The sequence below is a fragment of the Anser cygnoides genome, chromosome 3 (genome assembly GCF_040182565.1).
Source record: "Anser cygnoides isolate HZ-2024a breed goose chromosome 3, Taihu_goose_T2T_genome, whole genome shotgun sequence".
Classification (NCBI taxonomy): Eukaryota; Metazoa; Chordata; class Aves; order Anseriformes; family Anatidae; genus Anser; species Anser cygnoides.
In genome coordinates this window covers 89034363-89053366 of record NC_089875.1, presented here as the reverse complement: position 1 = coordinate 89053366, position 19004 = coordinate 89034363, and the positions used below count along the sequence as shown (strand labels likewise).

The window sequence follows — 19004 nt, the reverse complement described above, 5'->3', positions numbered from 1 at the left end:
TGAGGCTCTTGGCACTTAGTACTGCAGCTGAATGATGCTCAGCCTTTCGGAAATCTGTTAAAGTATGGATTATGTTAGGTATGCTCACTGTGATACAGGCTCTTTCAGTGGTCTCATCCTATTGTAATGGATTACATTTTTGTTCTGTGGAAGGTGCACACATACAAAAATGGGAATTGATTAAATGGGACACAATTGAAAAAGCTTTGAGCATATTTGTTTGAAAATGGGTTTCTTGTGTGCAGCACAATGCAAATAATGGCCTGTTTTCAGAGGTGATAAGTACGAAACAACTTCTGTTCCCGTGAAGGAAATTTTTTACCATTATTTAAATTAGCAAATCTGCTTCCTAAGACCTTGTCTTGATGCAGCAGCACTTTCAGTGTTTGCGGACGACGTGGGTGTGTGTTTTTTCAAGGCGCTGCTTCGTACTCAGACCCTCTTGTGCTTCTCAGAGCTGCGTTCCTTGAGGCGGGCAGGAAGGGAAGAGGCACGGCCAGGGAGCAAAGCGAGGAGCGCAGCTGGGCCGACCTGACCAGAGCAGGCATTAAGACACGGGAAGGTGAGATGGCTTAGGGTCGGCTGCACAGGTCTTGCACCAGTCCTGTCTAACACACTGCCTCTTCTGCTCCGTAACATTTGTTCTTCCAGGATATATTTCTGGGATCGCTTGCTATTGTACCTTCCGATTTCAGAACTTCTTTATGAACATTTCTCATAAGAAAGTGGAAAGAGAGCATGAATGTTCAAGGGTAAACTCTCTGAGAAATGATACAAAGCATTGTGTGCTTTCTTTACTGAGATCCAGGGCTTTTCGTGCATGTGTGTGTGTAATTGTGAACTGTCACGTTTACTGTGGAGAAAGTAAAAGTAGATTTCTCTTCTGCTTTAGGAATGAGGGATTGGCTTGTCTTTTCAAACAAATGTTTTGAGTTGTGAAGATAACAGCAGAGTAGGTATTATGTGAATGCTAAATACAACGTGAGTACAAATATAAAAGAGTGATTGTTATGGAAGAACTACAAAAATCAGTTTCTAATTGAAACTGAACCAATATTCAAAACCTGGTGATACGTAAATATATAAGAAAAGGAGCATGCTTTTAGAACAATTTCTTTAGCTGCTTTTTTTTCAGAATGTCTCTGTAAGTCAGAGCATGTAGCTTTGCAAGTTTTTATCCAGTAATTCTGAGGTGTGTGAACTATTGTTCTTTGTTTTATTTGCATACATCTATGAAACCTATTAGCAGTTAACCCACCACCATTAACAGCTTCAAGGCAAATTTTTTTTTAGAAGATGGCTTCATATCATGCTGTATTCTTGTCCGTTTTCTTCTTTTCTGGATTGGCAGAAGTCTTTGCTTGATACAGTTACCTTGCTGCATAAGTAGGAATAAAAGAAAAATGTAGTTTGGAATAGCTAAGCTAAGTGGTTTAGTGCAGAAAAATTTTACAGTAAGTTTAAAAAGTAAATAAAAATAAAGAGCGAATAGGTTTAATACTCAGCTAAACGATGCTGTTATGATTGTATTGCATGTAGCTAAAAGAAAATCTCTGTACTATATCTATTGTTCCTTTGAGTTATGCTGTTGGCAGTAGAGTGCTGAATCCTGCATAAGTTTTGATTTGTTGAAGTTTCACTTAAACAATGAGCTGGTGTCCAAAAAAGAGCTTGACTGGCAGCATTTTTCCTCCCTTTGTTCTGTCCTTGGTGGTCCTTTCTTTGTTGGTCCATAAGGCAAATCCTGGGTAGGACCTTTCTCGTGAGCCTTGTGTAACTTGCAGAATTCTGAGCAACTCTGAAACACACAATATACAAAATATAAAATAACGTAGTAATTTTGCTTTTACAGTGATAATTTGCTACCAGTTTATTTTCTTTATTAGCCAACCTGACGATATACTACTGTCTGTTGTTTAATGAAGTTTTATTTTTCACCTGCCTTAATTAGTTAATTCAGCAATTAGTAGAGTGCCCTGGTATGATAAACTGTTCATAGGATAGTAAACAGGATCACATCATGCAAATGCCTACTTCTGGTGATAAGTTTGGTAAATACATTACTGCACTTTGCCTTTCTGGAGTTCATTCACCTGATGATAGCCTCTGATTTCCTTTTGAGTACTCTACAAAACCAAAATGTAGTTGTGTTGCCTTCTTTTAAAATCAATAATACTTAAGTAAAATAGTGGGATGATAACATACCAACTTTCAACTGAAGAATCCTTAGTCATACTCAATGTATTATGTAGATTTTATTTATTAATTTTGAGAAATAATATTAAATATTCTCTAAAGGAGGGAATAATAGTGTGGAAGAAGTTAGGGAAGACTGAGGGTGTTGGTTTTTGTAGTCTGGTGAGGGCAGGATAATTTTGCCTTGCAAGTTTTTTGAACTGCTGGCTACTAATGTTGAACAAGTTGAATATGATTACTAATAATTAAGGCTTTTTCCTATGGCTTGCAGCTGTCTTGTCTTTGGAGTTTAGTCCTCTTTTCTGCAGTTACAAGTAATCCGATGAAAAGCAAGGCTTTTTTTTTTCCATTTTTTTAAATTGTGTGTGTGTGTATAAAATGTAGCCCCTTTTGTATAACAGAGCAGGTGAAGGCACTTGCTTGTGGGAAGCTGCAAGCACCTGTCAGAGGACTGGAAAAAATGAGTCTGCATTTCCAAAGTGTTCAGCATGATTTCTGGAAGGCTGGGGTTATCAGAAGTGATGTTACTGCTTGGCCACTTGTGGAAATACAAAATCTGACGTTTGAAGGAATGGCTCTTGGGGTTACCAGCTTCAGACCAGGCTGACTCCTAGCTGTTGGTGAAACCTCTGTGAGTTTTCTGCTTCATGTTGGAAGAAGCCTTATTGTTAAGTCCAAAACGAGCTAGCAATTTATAATCACCTGCCTTAATCTTCAATGTGTGTTCAATACATATGTATAAATTCAGATGTGGAAGATTGCTAATCTTGGCCTCCTTTGTTTGGAAGCATATTTCAGGTGAGTTTGAGACTTGTCGTATTTGGTGGTGCTGCTCTCAGATGTGCTGCCTGGATATGAATAGTTTTCCTTTCTGGTATTCAGGAACAGTGTCCTCTGTCAACAGCGTAGTGAAATTTGTTGAATGTAAGTTGGATTTAGATAGAAGCACATGGAAAAAGACACTAATAACGAATGGTCTGTAGTGAGCAAATGTGTATACTTTATGGGCAAAATAGGATTTGTCATTCATTTCCATTCAAATCTGTAGTTTTCCCAGTTTGTATTCTGTCATACATATGTTTCAATCACTAAGACATTCTTTCATGTTTCAATAAAGTGCTGTTGCCTTTTTCTAAAGGACTTGTCCCAGGGAGTTAAACTCGTACTGCTTTGTTTATGCTCATCTCAAACTGCTGAGCTGCAAACTGGCTATGCAAGAGCTGGTTCAGACTTCATGCAGCAGTCTCAAGGGCAGGGGCATCTACATCAGATGGGAAGGCAGATAGTAGATCAGGTATGGCCTGATAGGTTTCAGCTTCCAATTATAATGTGCTGCCAGAAGCCTGTCAGAGCCCTAACTAATAGAGACATAGAGTGGTGCTGAAAAGGGAATGTTACAGCCACTGGTTTTGGGCTGCTTTGCAGGCAGAAGATTGTATTTCTTAAAAGTAATTATGTCATGAATAACTACTACATTTTCATTTAGATGCATTCAGCCATTGGGTTCTGACATGCTCGCAAAGCCTCAAGTATTTTTCTTAAATTTTGCTGGCTGTGGTGGAATTCACTTGTTGCTCTGTCTTTCAAAAGGACTTTTTAAGCTCACGACATTCCCCTATCATTACTTGTTAATAAAGCATGAAGTAGGCTTAAGAACATGCAAGAATGCAAAAGCCCATGCCAGCGAACAAAGGAGAAGCCTCCAGATACCAGCTGGAGGGATTGGATTCACATCGCAGCAGAAATGTTGGCAGCGATGTCCGGGTTTTTTCCTTGTGCAGCACGGTTGTGTCCAGAGAGCTGGCCATGCTGCCTTGTTTTTAGTGGCTGTGCGGCATATTTCTCAGGTTCCAATTTGAAGTAGCATTTTAAAAGAAAATGATAGGCATTTCTTAAAAGAAAATGATAGGCTTGTGAAGAAATGAAGGCCTGGCTGTATTCAGAAATAAACTCTGACGTTTAGCAGCTACACCCATCGTGGCACTGGTACTCAGAGGCCAGGCCCCGCTGGAAAAAGGTAACCCCAGAGCTGTGGTGTATCTGGGGCCTGATTTACAGTATCCGAAAGTGAAGAAGAATAGCCAAGAGCCAGCTGCCAGTGACTGCAGATGTTATTTTACAGGATGTGTCCTGTGCTGCTAGCAGCACGTGCTAAGGATGATTGGGGCTTGCAGCGGTTGTGGGAGGCAATAGAAGCAAATGGGATGCTTGAGGGGTAGCACAGCAACTTTCTGTGGGCAGCTAAAAGAAGTTAATGTGCTCCAAAAAAGTAAAATGCAAAGTTTCCTGTATTAAATAATTGCTTTTTAACTAGCATGAATTGCATGAATAGAATACACTAGAAACATATGTTTAAATCTTTACCTTCATACATCCTGAACTGCATGTGGGGAGGGAAAGTTAACTGAGTAATTGAGTACATTTGAACAGGTCAGTGCTGAATGAAGAACTCAGTAACAATTTTTTTCAAAGTCTCTTCATTTAAAGAAAGTTTGACTTTGCACTCTGAGGTCTTTGCTCTAGAATTACTTTAAATCCTCTGCCATTTAAGACTGAAGTTAATAGCAGATCGCTGTGTGCTTTGAAAACTTAACTGGTGTTGAGACCAGCAGCATTCCCCAGGCGATCGCAGCATGGCTTTGCTTTCTCTTCAGACCTTTCTGAATTCCTTGGAGGCAGCAAAAAGCAGGTCATGGGAAGCATGTTCTGACAAATCCTCTGTGAGACGAGAGTGTCCTTTTCTGCTTGCAGCTGTACAACTTCCTGGTGGGACGATGTTTTCCTTTCCTTGCTACTGTTTGTGACAAAGGGATCTGCAACCTCTTCACTGGTTGTGAGAAATTGTGCAGCTCCTTTCTCCTTCAGATGCAAGGAATAGGAAAATGGGGAATGTTTCCCATCTAAGGGTTTTGCTGCTGGTGTTTTCATTCCTGCTTGGCAGGCTCATTTGACTTGTGCTGGGAGGGGCAAGTTACACCTTAGTGATGTGAGGAACCTTTTTACAAATTTAGGGATCACTAAAACATGTCACAGGTACGTGAATCAGTTGTGGAGGGGAATGAGAAATGGCCAAAAGTGAGCCTTTCAAGCTGCTTGGACTCCCTATTCTCATTAGGGTAAGGACTCTAAAGCAGGTTTCAAAAAAAAGGACGAATTCAGCATATTTAAAATGGCACTGTTGGCCATTCACAATGTGCCAGTCCTGGCAGCTTTCCTGGTTGGTTCAATGAGCTTTGCACACAATCAAATACTCTTTTTAATTGGGAACTTACTTAGCTGCATAGCTTGAGGAGCCTAAGGTTTGAATGACTTGGCCTTCGCATCTGTTTCACTTGTGTGGCATAGATTCCATTTAATCTAAAACTAATTTCATGTCATATTTTAACAGAAAAAAAGGTCAAGAGGCAGGGTTTTAATGTTGCTTTATTGGAGGCCAGTGTCTCAAAAGCTAATAATGTGATAAATCAATATATTTATCTATTGGGAATATGTAGTAAGTGTTATTTAAAAGCCACGTGCCCAGCCATGTGAAAAGTGAGTGCGCATTCACTTGTCTCAAATAACAGGAGACTACATTGCTGCTCACCTGCCTGGACATATGCCCATTACAGAAATTTCGGTGTTTGCACACTGAATCAGGTACAGGCATTTGTTAGTCCCATGAGTATGTATGTGTCCATATGGGTGCATGTAAGCACTAAGACTGCTTGTACACAGACTTAGCTTTGAGTCTGTCTTGTACTTCTGTTTTGATCATGAGATTGCCCAATTTCCCCAACTTGTAAACCAAAAGGGGGACCTAAGAGCTGTAGAGAGTAGTCTGTGGACCACCCAGAAATTATCTGTCCTTGAATCTTCTTCATACCCCGGTCCAAGGGAGGAGTCCTCTGTAAGTGAAGTGTCACAGGATGGAAGAAGGCTGGAAGAATTTGTCCTGACAGGCTGGCTCCTGTCTGTGCTCTGGCTACTTCCACCCTGAATAACAGAAGTAAACATAATAAGCTAAAGTCTGTGTAGTAAATCCTGATAGCTTACTACATTTATATACAAAATGTTTTTCTTAAATTTTATATATATATCTTTTGTTACAGGAAATACTGGATAGATCCCACAATGGAGGACGGGAAGCCCGTTTGGGCTCCACACCCAACTGATGGGTTTCAGATGGGCATGATTGCGGACATTGGTACTGACAACTTAACTATTGAGCCTCTGAATCAGAAAGGCAAGGTAAGTGTCTGACAAGTGAGAAAAACCTTACAAAAATATTTTACCTGTAGGCCAAATTTTTGCAGATATCCACGATTACATGCAGGCTGAATGAGTGGGGGGAAAAAAATTCTGCTCTGTTGTTTGGCTAAGGAACTTTGTTTAGCTTTAACTTGCCTTGCAAATGAAATATCCCGCTGATAAGAAGCACATGCTTTCTGTCAGTTATCTGCATGTGGGTACGTGCTCATGAAAGAGAAGACAACTGAATCTCCATAGCCATTTGTTTCAATACTGTATACTTTATTTTTCTAAATTTGAAACTGTTGAGGGTCTGCTGTTGAGATTAGCTTCTCTCTTCTGCCTTAGATGCACAGAGACTCCTATAGTAGTGTCCTAGGCTCTATCTTAGATTAGACACATTTCTGTTAGACTACTGATTGAGTGGTGAATCCTCTTACTTCAAGTACTTTGAAACAAGAATGTCAAACAAAGGTCCCATGGAATTGCTACAGCAAATTAAAGGCAAAATAAAGGCAGCTTTTAAAGTGAAGTCATAATTAGTGTGTTCAAACTGCTTCGTTTATCATGACATCTTTTGGATTTAGCACATCTTAATTAAATGTCAGTTTTTACAGGAAGTGCCTTGTAACTATTAATTATCCTAATTCAGATGGTCAGCGTCCTGGGTTTTACTTGCTGGAATAAGATTATACACCATTTTAAAAGTTGTAATTTGGTCTTTGTGAATATGTGATATGCTGGTTCTAACAATTTTGTACTTTTGTAACTTCAGATATGGAAAGGCAAATTTATTTTAGTAAAACTTTTTTTTCTTCATGTCGACAATAATAGAGAATGCTTTGTCACAGATCAAAAGGTTATGCAGCAGTTCTTCCTTTGGGAGGAATGTTTATAGACTTTTTTTTTTTTTTTAAGTCTTGTAGAGGAAGTTGATTTTTCTTTCGTTAGAAATAAAAAGATCTGATATCTGCGTCTGTGAGATAAGGTCTTTGGATTTAGTAATAGTATGCATTCTTCAGTCTGTGAAAGAACAAAATTATTCAGACAAAAATATATTAAAAATTCTAAACCCATGTTTAAGTGATCTTTTACTGACTTAACTGATGTTGACCCCCAGTGCTATTTCTGTTTATATCCCCAAATGGTTCTGATGTGATAGAAGCAAAAGTTCATATATTAGAAACAGAAACAGATGATAAGGAGATTCTTGAATCACTATTTATTTCTAATATATGTGCCTTCCTCTAACCTCCTTTTTTTTTAATAAAACCCCCCCAAAAATTACCCTAAAATACTGATATTTTTGGTTGGTGTTTGAGTGAACAATCTGTGTCATCTAGAAAGTTTGTTACTCTGTTTATGGCTGTCTTGAATTAAGCAAATCAGTTAAGGGCTTACAGCTCATTTCTGTAAGGGACTGAACACTTCACAGTTAGGTGTTTAAATCCACCAGAGATTATGGTCCTCTATTTCTAACTATCAAACTTCCTTATATTAATAGAGTGGAGTAAAACATTTTGCTGATTACCTTCTCAGTCTTTTCAAGGTGTCATTGATTTCCTTTTGTAGTGAAATGTTTCTCATTGCTTCTTGACTTTTTGTGCATTTAGACCATTAATTTGAAGCGCTCAGCATTTATACCCATTATTATCAACTTTGTTTACTCCAAATGACAGTTCAAAAGTGCTCTTCAGTAAGAAGGAGTGATCTAGCAGCTCCAGAGTTGCCCACGATAATTACAGGGAGGAGATGAGTAATTCGATCTTGTAAACATACCCGGGCAGTGTAACTTATTATTATTTTTTAATCTGGGTCATTAGCATGTCATATGTACTCCCTGTAGAGGCTGGTACCTTGCCGGAGATCACAGACTGAAAAGGAAATGTGTGTATGTGCATTTCTTGATTGTTGCCTTTTATACCACTTAATGGTTAATTAAAATAAGTTGTTAATAACTGCAGTAAATGCTGCAAGGCAGCAGTTTCACGCTGTCTCAAAGTCTTCCCTCCCTTCCCTGCCCGTAGCTAGCTGTGGCGTGGCAGCGCGGCACCCTCTCAGCTGTGCTGGCAAGCTGATGTGGCACAGCAAACTAGGTCAGAGAATGGATCCACCTTAACAGTGAAGACATGGAAAATTTTAAGGATGGCAGCAAGCAGCAGCAAGAGGAAGGAAGACCTAGGGCAAGCGTGGTCAAAGATTTCTTCGTGTTGTGAAACCAAGTTACCCAGTCCAGACTGGGCGAAGGTAGTTGGCCAGCATACCGATTTACTTACAAAGCAGCAATAGCATTTTTGGGTACCACAGCCCATCCAGAGTTAACAAGAACATTTACATGTCTGTGCCAAAGCTGGATGTCTGAAGAGAGGTGGGGATCTGAGTCACCGAGACTGTGTTGTATAGGAAGGAGTAATGCAAGCGCTGAGAGGTTGTTATCAGAACAGGGGATGTGTTATGTGACAGAGTTGCTCCCAAAAGCATGGGCTTGCAAGGCTGAAATGCCACAACTATGAAGAAAATGGGGAAACTGGAGAGTGGTTTGCTAATGAGCCTTGTCCCTCTTAGGGACGGAGCACTGCCCTGAGGATGAGCTCTGCATCTGAGCAGAGAAAGGGGGCTCAGCCCAGCAGCTACGTCCTGCCAGCAGTCCCACGATGGTGTGCCAGGAAGAAGGTGGATAGAAAGACAGCCAGTTGTTAGACTCAGCTGGTGTTGCATTCACACGTCTTTTACTCAGAATGTACTTTTTGGAACTTATCAGAAATCCCAACCTCGAGAAAATAGCTTTTATGTTGTATTGCTTGATGCTACAACAGGGAGAAGGCAGATCCCAGTGAAATTGTCAAATGGGGAATTTATTCTTTTCCTGGAGGTAGCAAATCTGAATTTAGTGACTAGGGAGAGATACACCGTGAGATGCCTTTCTGGGACCCTTGTGGTACAGAGGCACAGGGGGCGGCTAATGAGTTTCTCTAGTGATCAGTTCCTAGCAGTACTGGGGAGGCAAGTGTTGCTGCAGACACCAGTCCATACCCCTGCTGCAGTCACCTGAGAAGCACTTTATGGCTCTGAGAAAGGCTCTGAGGGGTCCCGGAAAGCTGTTCCGGTATGTTCTGAATAACCAGCACGGCATTTCCCCAGGTTAAGTATAAATAAATAAATGTATTCTGAAAGTAAGGATCAGAATGTCCAAAGTTCAGTGTTCCCAAGCAAAGGCAGTATTTTAGCAGTGAGTGCTGCTTGCTTGAGCAGAAGAGACAGGTTCTTGTCCATCATAAGAACAGTTTGTGTTGCTTTAGGCTGTTCTGTAGAATGCAGCTGAGAGTAGGGATGTCTCTGTGTCTGTATCTAGAAGATACAAAGGAAGGCACGGTTACACATATTTTATTACATGGTAGAAAGAAGATCCTGCTTGAATGGAAAGGTATCTTTTTTCACTCATCTTGTCTCTGGGAGAATAGTTAAGATTGCCATTGGATTTCAAGGGCTGCTTCATTACAAAAAGGAAAAAAGAAAAAAAACACCAACCCACAAACCCTCTGTTTTGCCTCCTGAGACCACTTTCATAAGTGGTTCATAAGATCAGTATCCTGTCCATTTTTTAGAATGAGATCGTCCTAAGCTATGTCTTAATGTAAATGTCTTTGACCAAATATGCCTGAAGTGTTTTCTTCTTACAGTCAATGTGTTTCAAAATATGGGGCGAGTAAATAATCGCTTTGGATAATTTTTAAATGGCGGATATGAAATAGCTTGCCCATTTTTCTGTTTAATATATTAAATTTTAGTAGTATTTGGCAATATTCAAAGCCCTACACATCTAGGTAATGTATTATCTATATGATAAGTAATCACCTTAAACATAAAGCAGTAGAGTAACTGGGACAGGAGTAAAATTCTTGGTTGATATAGTTTAAACGAGGCTTCATGTTCACGTCTGATCTAAAAAAGTCCATCAGAAAAACAGTTGCTAAGTTGTTTTTACATTGCCTATTTGTTTTATGACTCATGAAATAGTTAATGTGATACTGTACTAAATTACAGAAGGTAGGAAGGACTAGAAGAAGGACATCTGATTTGTCACAAGCTGACTGTCCCTGCAGCATATCTAACATTGCAATTCCTAGCAATCATTTCACAATTCCCATTGTGTGAAAAAATGAAGGAAGACGTAACCAGTATCAGTTTTCCTTAATTTTTCACTGAGCTTTATCTTTGATCAGAAGGCTGAGTGGTGAGGACAGTGAAAAGGCTCTTCCTTCCTCTTCTGAGGTATAGCTGGGTTTAGATCCATGAAATGTTGGTGTCAAAACTTTGTGAAGAGTGTTACAGAACAGCTGTACATCATGTTCACTCTTTTGGAAAAAAATAAGTAAATATGTATTTGTTAGTGGTTAAACTTGAGTTACACGTCAGCAAGCAAGAAAAACTGAAGTCAGATTTTTGTGAAGTAAGTCAAGCTTTTTTTTTTAAGCTTTTCCACTTCTGCATGCAGAATGAACTGAGTACATGGGGAAATTGTTGTTCAAATATGACTTTATGCAATGCAAACCACCTTTATTGTTGACAAACTTGGGGAGAAAATTATGGTGAGATGTTCCAACTGCAATGTTTTGAGAGGGAGGGAAAGAGGGGGCTCTCTACCCTGCTAAACTTGCAGGTAGGTAATGTTCAGATCCCCTGTGGCTCCAGCATGAAGGATATTGTGGAGGAGGTTGGTCTGACAGATGTTCAGTAGTTCCAAAGTCACCATGCAGATGCTTTTCCCTTACAAAAGCTTTTTATGCACTTTTTTTTTTTCTGCATTGAATCTTGATAAGGAGATGGCAAAGTATAATTTATGACTATAATTAGCATATAGTATGGTAACTTTGTAGGGAAGGGATATTACAGACTTAATGTTTTCCAACCAGCAACAATTATTTTGGCTCAGGGATGTTTTTAATCCTTGCCACTTTAAAGGGAGTTGGAATTTGTGGCTGTTCACAGTGGTCTAAGTTGCAAAATCACATTTATTGTGTCTTTTGTACGGAAGCAAAGATGAAAAAAGTTACTGTATTTCTTCTAAACATCCATGTGAGATGCTTCTCATGGTACTGTCTTGCTGGGTACGATGTTAATTAAGCAAGCAAACTTGCTTATTTATTAGGGTCATTCTTTTAGATGTAGTTGGTTGTCTTTTAAACTAGTAGAGAAAGAATTAAGTAGGCTTCTTGTCTTCATTTCCATGGGGAAAAGGCCTGTAGCAGCATGGCAGCTCTGTCACGTTTAATTGGTACAACAAGGTTTTTGTTCATTCCTAGGTAGCTCAGACAAGCTATTACTACTGTAAATAAGAAGTATAATTAAAAGCCTAGTTCTTACAATATTCAGTAGCTTTGTGCAGATGCTGTAATACAGTTCTGCAAGCTTTTTTTTTTTTAAAAAAAAGTTATAGGATATTTCTTCATCTTTACAATATAAATTACGATTTCTAAAGAACAGAGGATAAACAAAGTTGGGTTTGTTATTAATTTTTCCAGTTGGATATGAGCAGTTGCTAAATGGCTGTTTTGTGTTACTGGAGTACAAGGGTTGAAGGAAAGTCTTGTTTTACTTTAGTACTGGTTTGTTGAAGGCAAAAAAAAAAAAAAAAAAAAGAAAACACCCAAAGCTACAGAATTTGGAGATATAGAGAATATTATATATTGAATATTTATGTTTTAAGTGAGAATGTTTTAAAACAAGATATGATGATGACAATACAGTCCTTTCACTGAACTAATAATTTGTTTTTTGTTATCTTTGCTTCTTTGCAAAGCTGAGGAAATTGTGTGTCCTTCATAGTTCTGTTCCCTTTGCAGTATTCTTGTTTTTCTAATCTTCATTTTTGGTGTTGTCTGTTGTTACATGCCAATGGCTATGTGCAATTTTCAAAATGCATCAAATATTTTTACAATAAGAATATATATTATAGTAATTGGTTTTTGTAATGTAGTGCAAATGCTGCTGTTCCTATCTGCACCTGGTAGCTCAGTAACATTTCCAGTGCCGAGATATAAAGCTAGAAACTTCATTTTTCACTATGCATGATGATGGTGCATTTAGTTGCAACCTGACATAAGACATCTTTGAACTCTCTATTTTTATGGAATGACAACAATTTTAGTATTTTTCATCTAACAGACTTTCCAGGCTGCTATCAATCAAGTGTTTCCTGCTGAAGAGGACAGCAAAAAGGATGTGGAAGATAATTGTGAGTTATGAATTTTAAAATAAATTATCCATTTGAAAAAAATTGTATGGGAAAGAATATTGTTTCTTTACAAGCTCCCTGTTTTTTTTTCTTATAGTCCTTTTGTTTTCTTTGCTTGAGTTTGTGTATGAAATTTACTAGTCCTTGAAACTTATTAAAGTAAGCCTGTTTTAAATATCATTTATTGTGTTTTTTAATTTTCAGCTGAACACTTTAGAGGAATTCATGATTACATGAGTTATTCCCACATACAGCTGTTACTTGACTAATTCATATATATATATATATATATATATAAGGTGCTATTTACCTGCATTTTGATCAACTGAATTGAGCATTTTGACGCTAACTGAATCTCTCAGCAAAAGAATGAGCTGCCTTATCAGCAGCTCTATTGTACTGTGTTTTCCTGCATGCGACCCACTTCTCAGATAGCATTCCTGTGGAAGTATAAGTAGTTGAAAATAAATTTTAAGATAACATTTCTAAAACTGGAAACAGGAATATGGACCCCCTAAGGCCATTGGAAAGGGAAATAGGTTATAGTGAATTAGACAAGAGGGCTGCTGGAGAAGGACCTTTGAAGTGAACTTGTAATAAAGTGAACTTGTAAAAAAATGAAGTGTAATACATGTTGTGTTGTGAGGTTTTATTGTTAAATAATGTTTGTTTATAGTTAGATCTGTGGAACAAATCGAGTATGCAAATCTAGGGTGAGGGGAGAGAGTACCAAGATGAGTGAGAAAGGACCAGATTTTATAGAACTGTTAAAATATTTTGCTGCTGTTGCTGTTTGTGAGCAAATCTATTCACAGAGACTATCCTATCTTGAAGATCTAGTGAAGGAAATTCTTTTAAATATTTCCGATGGGGATTACTGGTTGGCCAAAATGCTAGTAACTTTGTAAATGGTGGGCAAAAGTAGCTTCCGTTGTTCTTCCTCTAAAATAAATAGCAGGTAGGACTTTGAAAGTTGTTGATGATTTAAGAACCAAGATTTATATCGTGGAACAGGGGGATGGTATTTGTATCCCATGGCAGGAAGTACAGATGTTAAAACTGCTCTGTAAGGAACAAGCAAAAGCTTGTGGCAAGGCTTGAGGCTTCTGATTGTACTTAAATGGCACAGTGTTGTCAGAGGTGGAACCAAGCTGGCAGCTTTGTTTCCAGTTGCTGATGTTTGTACCTGTCTTCTCTGCACATGATGATTGTTAGGGAAATGCATTTAATGTGTGCGTCTGTCACAGCAGCGTTACTGAGATGTCCTGGCACCTCAGCGTCCTAGTCAGGGAACTGAAATTTGGAATGAGATACTGGAAGTCATTCGAGATTTTAGCAAAGTGCTATTCAATTAAGTTAAAACAGTCATCCTATGGGAGAGAATGTCTTCTTTGGCTTACTGGCTAAAATATAAAACTTAAAAATATTTTGTCCAGCAATCCCTTCTGTTTCAAATATTATTTTGAGACTTTTCCAATATATTTCCACTTTTTGCTCCACACTTGATGTTCATCTCTAGCATGTGTGAAACCAAGTTCAGTTTCCTTCTCTCACAGAGAGGATTTGTGCTGATCGTCACAGATCTTTAAGAATAATTATTATATAAATATAATTCACTTTACAAACTACTGGGTGTTTTCCATCTCTCCTTATAATAGAGCTTTGAGAAATCCTGAAGGTCTAGTTAATAATACACTTACCATTCCAACCTATGCTTAGTGATTAACTCCTTCCTAGGGTGTAATTTGCTAAGTATTGCTTTTTTTTTTTTTTGCCCCTACTCTTGGTCTTCTACATCCCAAATGCACTGGCTGCAAGAAAGACTTTTTGAGAATCTAGCCCTTCCTCAAACATGAATTTAAAGTAAATATTGCAAATGGTACAGAGACAAAGGATTTACCTTTCCTTGTGATTCACACTCCTCTTCCACTCCCTCACACTTAGGTTTGGAGGTCTGTCACCATAAGGGGACAAAAAAAGAAACCAGAACTTCTTGATTTTGAGGTGAAACGAGTTTTAAAAAGAAAAGGGGGGCAGGTTATCAGATAAGAATTGTAAAAAATAAAATAAAATTCTGCAGACTCAGGAGAGCCGGTGTGTGTAAATTTGGCATTGGTTTTTCCTGACTAAGTGCTTGACTTGATGACTTCTGTGAACTTTGTGTGTGTGTATGCAAATAAATACGTGGACTATTAAATGCACATACACTGGTTATATTTATTAATGAGCCATATGAATATGCAGAATTCTCCCTCTGGTTACTTCCTGTGGCTCTGGATATGAATGCCACTTTTAAGGGATTTATTCTAAAGAAGATAGATTTTGAAATTGCAGACTTAAGCCTTAGTCTTGTCTTGAGGCAGCAATGTTTCCCCTGGAGCAGGCTCCTGTTCTGCACCGAGTCTGCAGGCACAGTGCCTTTAACAGGGCTGGAAACCTTGTGCTAAGAGAATACTGGGGGCATGTTAAAATTCGGGGTCCTATGTTGACTGGATAATTATCAGGTTTTTATTAGAATGCCTATTTCCTTTAAAATATACTTCACACCCCCAGAGGTTCTTATGAAGATGCAATCAAGGGAGAGGATTGTTTCTTTTGAATTTTAAGGGTATGAAGACAATTAGTAGCTTCTCAACTCAACAGTGAGAATTCAAATGATACACATTTAGTCACCTAGGGAAGGAAGTGCTGCTATTCAGTGGAGCTACACAAGCCAGAGGGAGGCTGCAAACCACTGCAGAAGCTGCTTTTGCTTCAGGCTGGTCTGGTGCTTATGGCGTGAGGCAGAGCTACTCCCTGTCCTTCTGCCGAAGGAACGGTATAGGATGGAAAAAGACAACACACGTGCTCTTGAGATGCTCCCATTATCTTTTGTCAGTACCTTACGGGTCAGCAGGAGGAGGGTGGAGAGAGAAGTTAAACTCCTTGCTGGGCTTCAGGCATCCTTGCTGGGTGAGGTCTCTGGGAAGATGTACTTCAGGTAATAAGAGTTGGCAGTCTCTCTTGCACATCTGTGGCAATGAGCTAGAACATTTTTCTCTGCTGGGGCCCCTGAGGAAGGGCGTTGGTGATCCCATGCGGCCCAAATTCAGAAATGATACCAGCTTTCTACACTTCACTGGTCATTGTGCACTGACCATTCATATATTGCCCTCATGTGAGGTAGGGGGTACCATTAAGTGCTTATTCCATCTACAACTTAAGTGCCACTAATCCGTAAGGTTTACCAGTATGGCAGTCAGTCAGTTGTAACAAGACAAAATAGTGTCGTGCACTTAAAAATTTTAGGCAGATAGAGGATTCGGCATATTTGAATATCGAGGCTGTGTAATAAGTAGTGCCTTCACTTCTCTCTAATTAAGGCTGCCAACACCTTCTGGTGTCTTAAACATCTTGTTTCTGAAAACAAGGCCTAGATTTGCCAGCACGTTGAAACTGTGTGTGTGTGCCTGCTCTCTGCCTTGGGTTGCCTTTGCTAACATGTTGGCAAAGTTAGTTTAGCTATTTTACATTAACAGGGTAAGAAAATAGCTTGGTTTTGTTAACATCCTTTCCCCCCCGATAGTTTGTTTGAGGAGGCCTAGTAGCAACAAGATGGTGTTACCCTGTGGATGTTGTAGAGAGGAGCTGGAAGGGAACATCATTGGTTTTACGGATTTTGATAGGCACTGGTTTCCACACTCGTGGGACAGAATGGAGGGAAACACACCGTGTTTGTCTGGAAGGACATTAAAAAGGACCTTAAAACTGACAATTTATACCGAGCACAATGTGTTGAGGCTCCCGTCATCTAATTCTTCGTTCAGCAACTTTCTTTAACTTAGGTTGTACGATAAGGAGTAGGTGTACAATTTTTAAAGCATATATTGAGTCAGCAGTTCTTCTGCCTCAACACAGTGCGAAGGAATGATAGGATTAAACTACAATCAAAGAGAGGGGAAGTAAAATGCTCCTTAATCCTTAGACTTAATTGCTTGGCTGTACATTAAGGTAGTTCTGTGCTCTTAATGGTATATGATTGTTTTTTATTTGCAGGTTCCCTGATGTATTTAAATGAAGCCACTCTCCTTCACAATATCAAAGTTCGGTACAGTAAGGACAGAATTTATGTAAGTATTATCTGTCATGTCAACTAATCTGACAATAAATGTCCTTTCAAAACACACAAAACAACAACAAAAACAATATTATTTTTCCTCTATCACAGAAAATTAGCAGGAATGGTACTATCAGAAAGTTAGGAGGTTTTTAGGTATTTTTTGCTACCTTGCTTGAGACTTGAATCAAATTGATGCTTGCTAATTTTTTTATCAGGCAGAGCAATAGATTTTTCTCTCCTTGACTGCTCAGTTGCAACTACAGCACAGCATTTCTATCACAAAGGTCTGTTCCTGTAGGGAACTTACCTCACCAGTGGAGTAGCTTTTAACAAAGTGGTTCTTTCTTCATTATTTTTGAACGAAGCAAACAGGTGCCGTCTCTGACACCTCCTAGCTCAGATGTCCATCTTAATCTTTTATATTGCTATCAAATTGCCTAATTGTACTTAATGAATTCTGACTAAATTACATTTTGTCCTTGCCATCTGCCCTGACACTGACAGCTGTGAAATAGAAGAAAGATAAGAATTTTCTTTCTTATTTTTTTATAGAAACCTGGCTAGTGATAATACAAAATAATTCTACACAATTTCTAAGCGTCAGTGTTTAAATAATCAACTTTTGTGTTAACCTACGGTTCTAAAATGAATTGATTTAGAGTTATACCCTTTTATATTAACATAAAAAAGTATAGTTATTTTCCTTTGTTGCAGTTAACTTTACATAGCTATAAATTCTTTATAGGCTCAAGATCAAGCACCAGCTTTAAAATAAATAAATAAAAATGGTGATTCGAATGCTGTCCTGGAAAAATAATAATAAAACACACATGCACACAAAAACCCCAATGCAATAAAATAAATTCTGAAACTGAACTGATCATGAGGGAGGACAGTATTTAGTTTCACAAACCTTTTCTTCATTTTAAACCACTGCTACTAATACGTTGTCCTGTTGTCCTGAGTGGGTATATTTTCTTTCTTTATTTTATGATTAATATTTTTTAGAGCTGGTTAACAACATTTGTATTCTTACTAAGAGGAAAACTAATACTAGAACTTGCAGCTCACGAGGAACTCTGTGCATGAATTTTCCATCAGAGAAATAAGTGATGAAAATAGAAGCATCTAAGAAAATTAATATATTGTGTGTGTCCAATCTTCTGTCAGCATGTCATGATAGCGTCCAAAATTCAGTCTTGGGATATGCTTAGTAACAACAAAGCAAATAAGTTATTCAGGCTGAGGGTTTATCTGATTTTCTCCAGACCTTTTCTTGCAAATCTGCTTTTTTCTGTGCTGCAGTCATCTGTTCATCCTTGTATGTGATCTGGCCATTAAAACCAAAATATGAAAGGTTTTTCAGAAATGTTAAGTACAACATATCTTCGACCTTCCTTATTGTATGAAACTTTTTAGTTTTCCTTATTGTCAAAAACTAAAAGGCAAACCTTGTTTGAGATTTTTCTCAAATTCCTTCTCTATTACAGAGCATTTGTATTCTGTATTTCTCACTGTGGAAACAGCCATAGCTAATTTCTCGCAGCTGAATGATTTTATTGCCTGGCTCGAGTGTGTTCCCAGTCAGTCCTTCCTGCTGAGTTGCTTCCATTTGATAGTGAAAAATTAATGTCATTGGAGGAGACTGCATTGTGCTAGCCAAGAGTTTAGTTTAGAGGAGGAAGTAGTGATGTTTTATCCGTGATCCAGCAACTCATACAATAGGAAATCATTTAAAAGAAGAGGGAGAAAGGTCAAATTCAGGACATATTCCACAGCTCAGTGGTTAGGAAATTCTCCTGAGAAGTGTTTTTTCACAGAAGTCCTGAGAAGATAATTAGAGGAGCTCTGAAAACATATCCCTTCTTGTACCTATTAGCTAGAGAGAATTTTAATTGTTATACTTCAGCTGTACTCTTCAATAATAATAGAAAATTGCTCTTAACCACTTGGTTGGATACTAGCTAATTGTTTGCTGTTAATTGTTTTCTTCACAGACATACGTAGCCAACATTCTCATTGCAGTGAATCCATATTTTGATATACCCAAGTTTTATTCTTCAGATACTATTAAAAAGTACCAGGGTAGATCACTTGGGACGTTGCCACCACATGTTTTTGCTATTGGTACGTATTGAGTCTGGGTTTTGTCGTTTACAGAACAAGCATTAAGTACTTTGCAGCTATATGCAAACTGCGGCTCTGTAACTGTAATTCGTTTACTTTAAGCTATTAGCAAATAAA

General features: G+C 38.4%; 1 protein-coding gene across 10 annotated transcripts in view; it reads left to right on the top strand.

The window, feature by feature from the left end:
- MYO6 (myosin VI) overlaps positions 1–19004 on the top strand; it is a 106451-nt gene that overhangs the window by 23079 nt on the left and 64368 nt on the right. For all 10 annotated transcript variants that reach the window (XM_066994648.1, XM_066994647.1, XM_066994646.1 and 7 more), the window contains exons 2-5: positions 6288–6426; positions 12592–12661; positions 16697–16770; positions 18758–18887. In XM_066994648.1, coding sequence (XP_066850749.1) covers positions 6310–6426; positions 12592–12661; positions 16697–16770; positions 18758–18887 — 391 coding nt within the window. In that variant the 5' untranslated portion in view covers positions 6288–6309. The remainder of the gene's footprint in view (positions 1–6287; positions 6427–12591; positions 12662–16696; positions 16771–18757; positions 18888–19004) is intronic.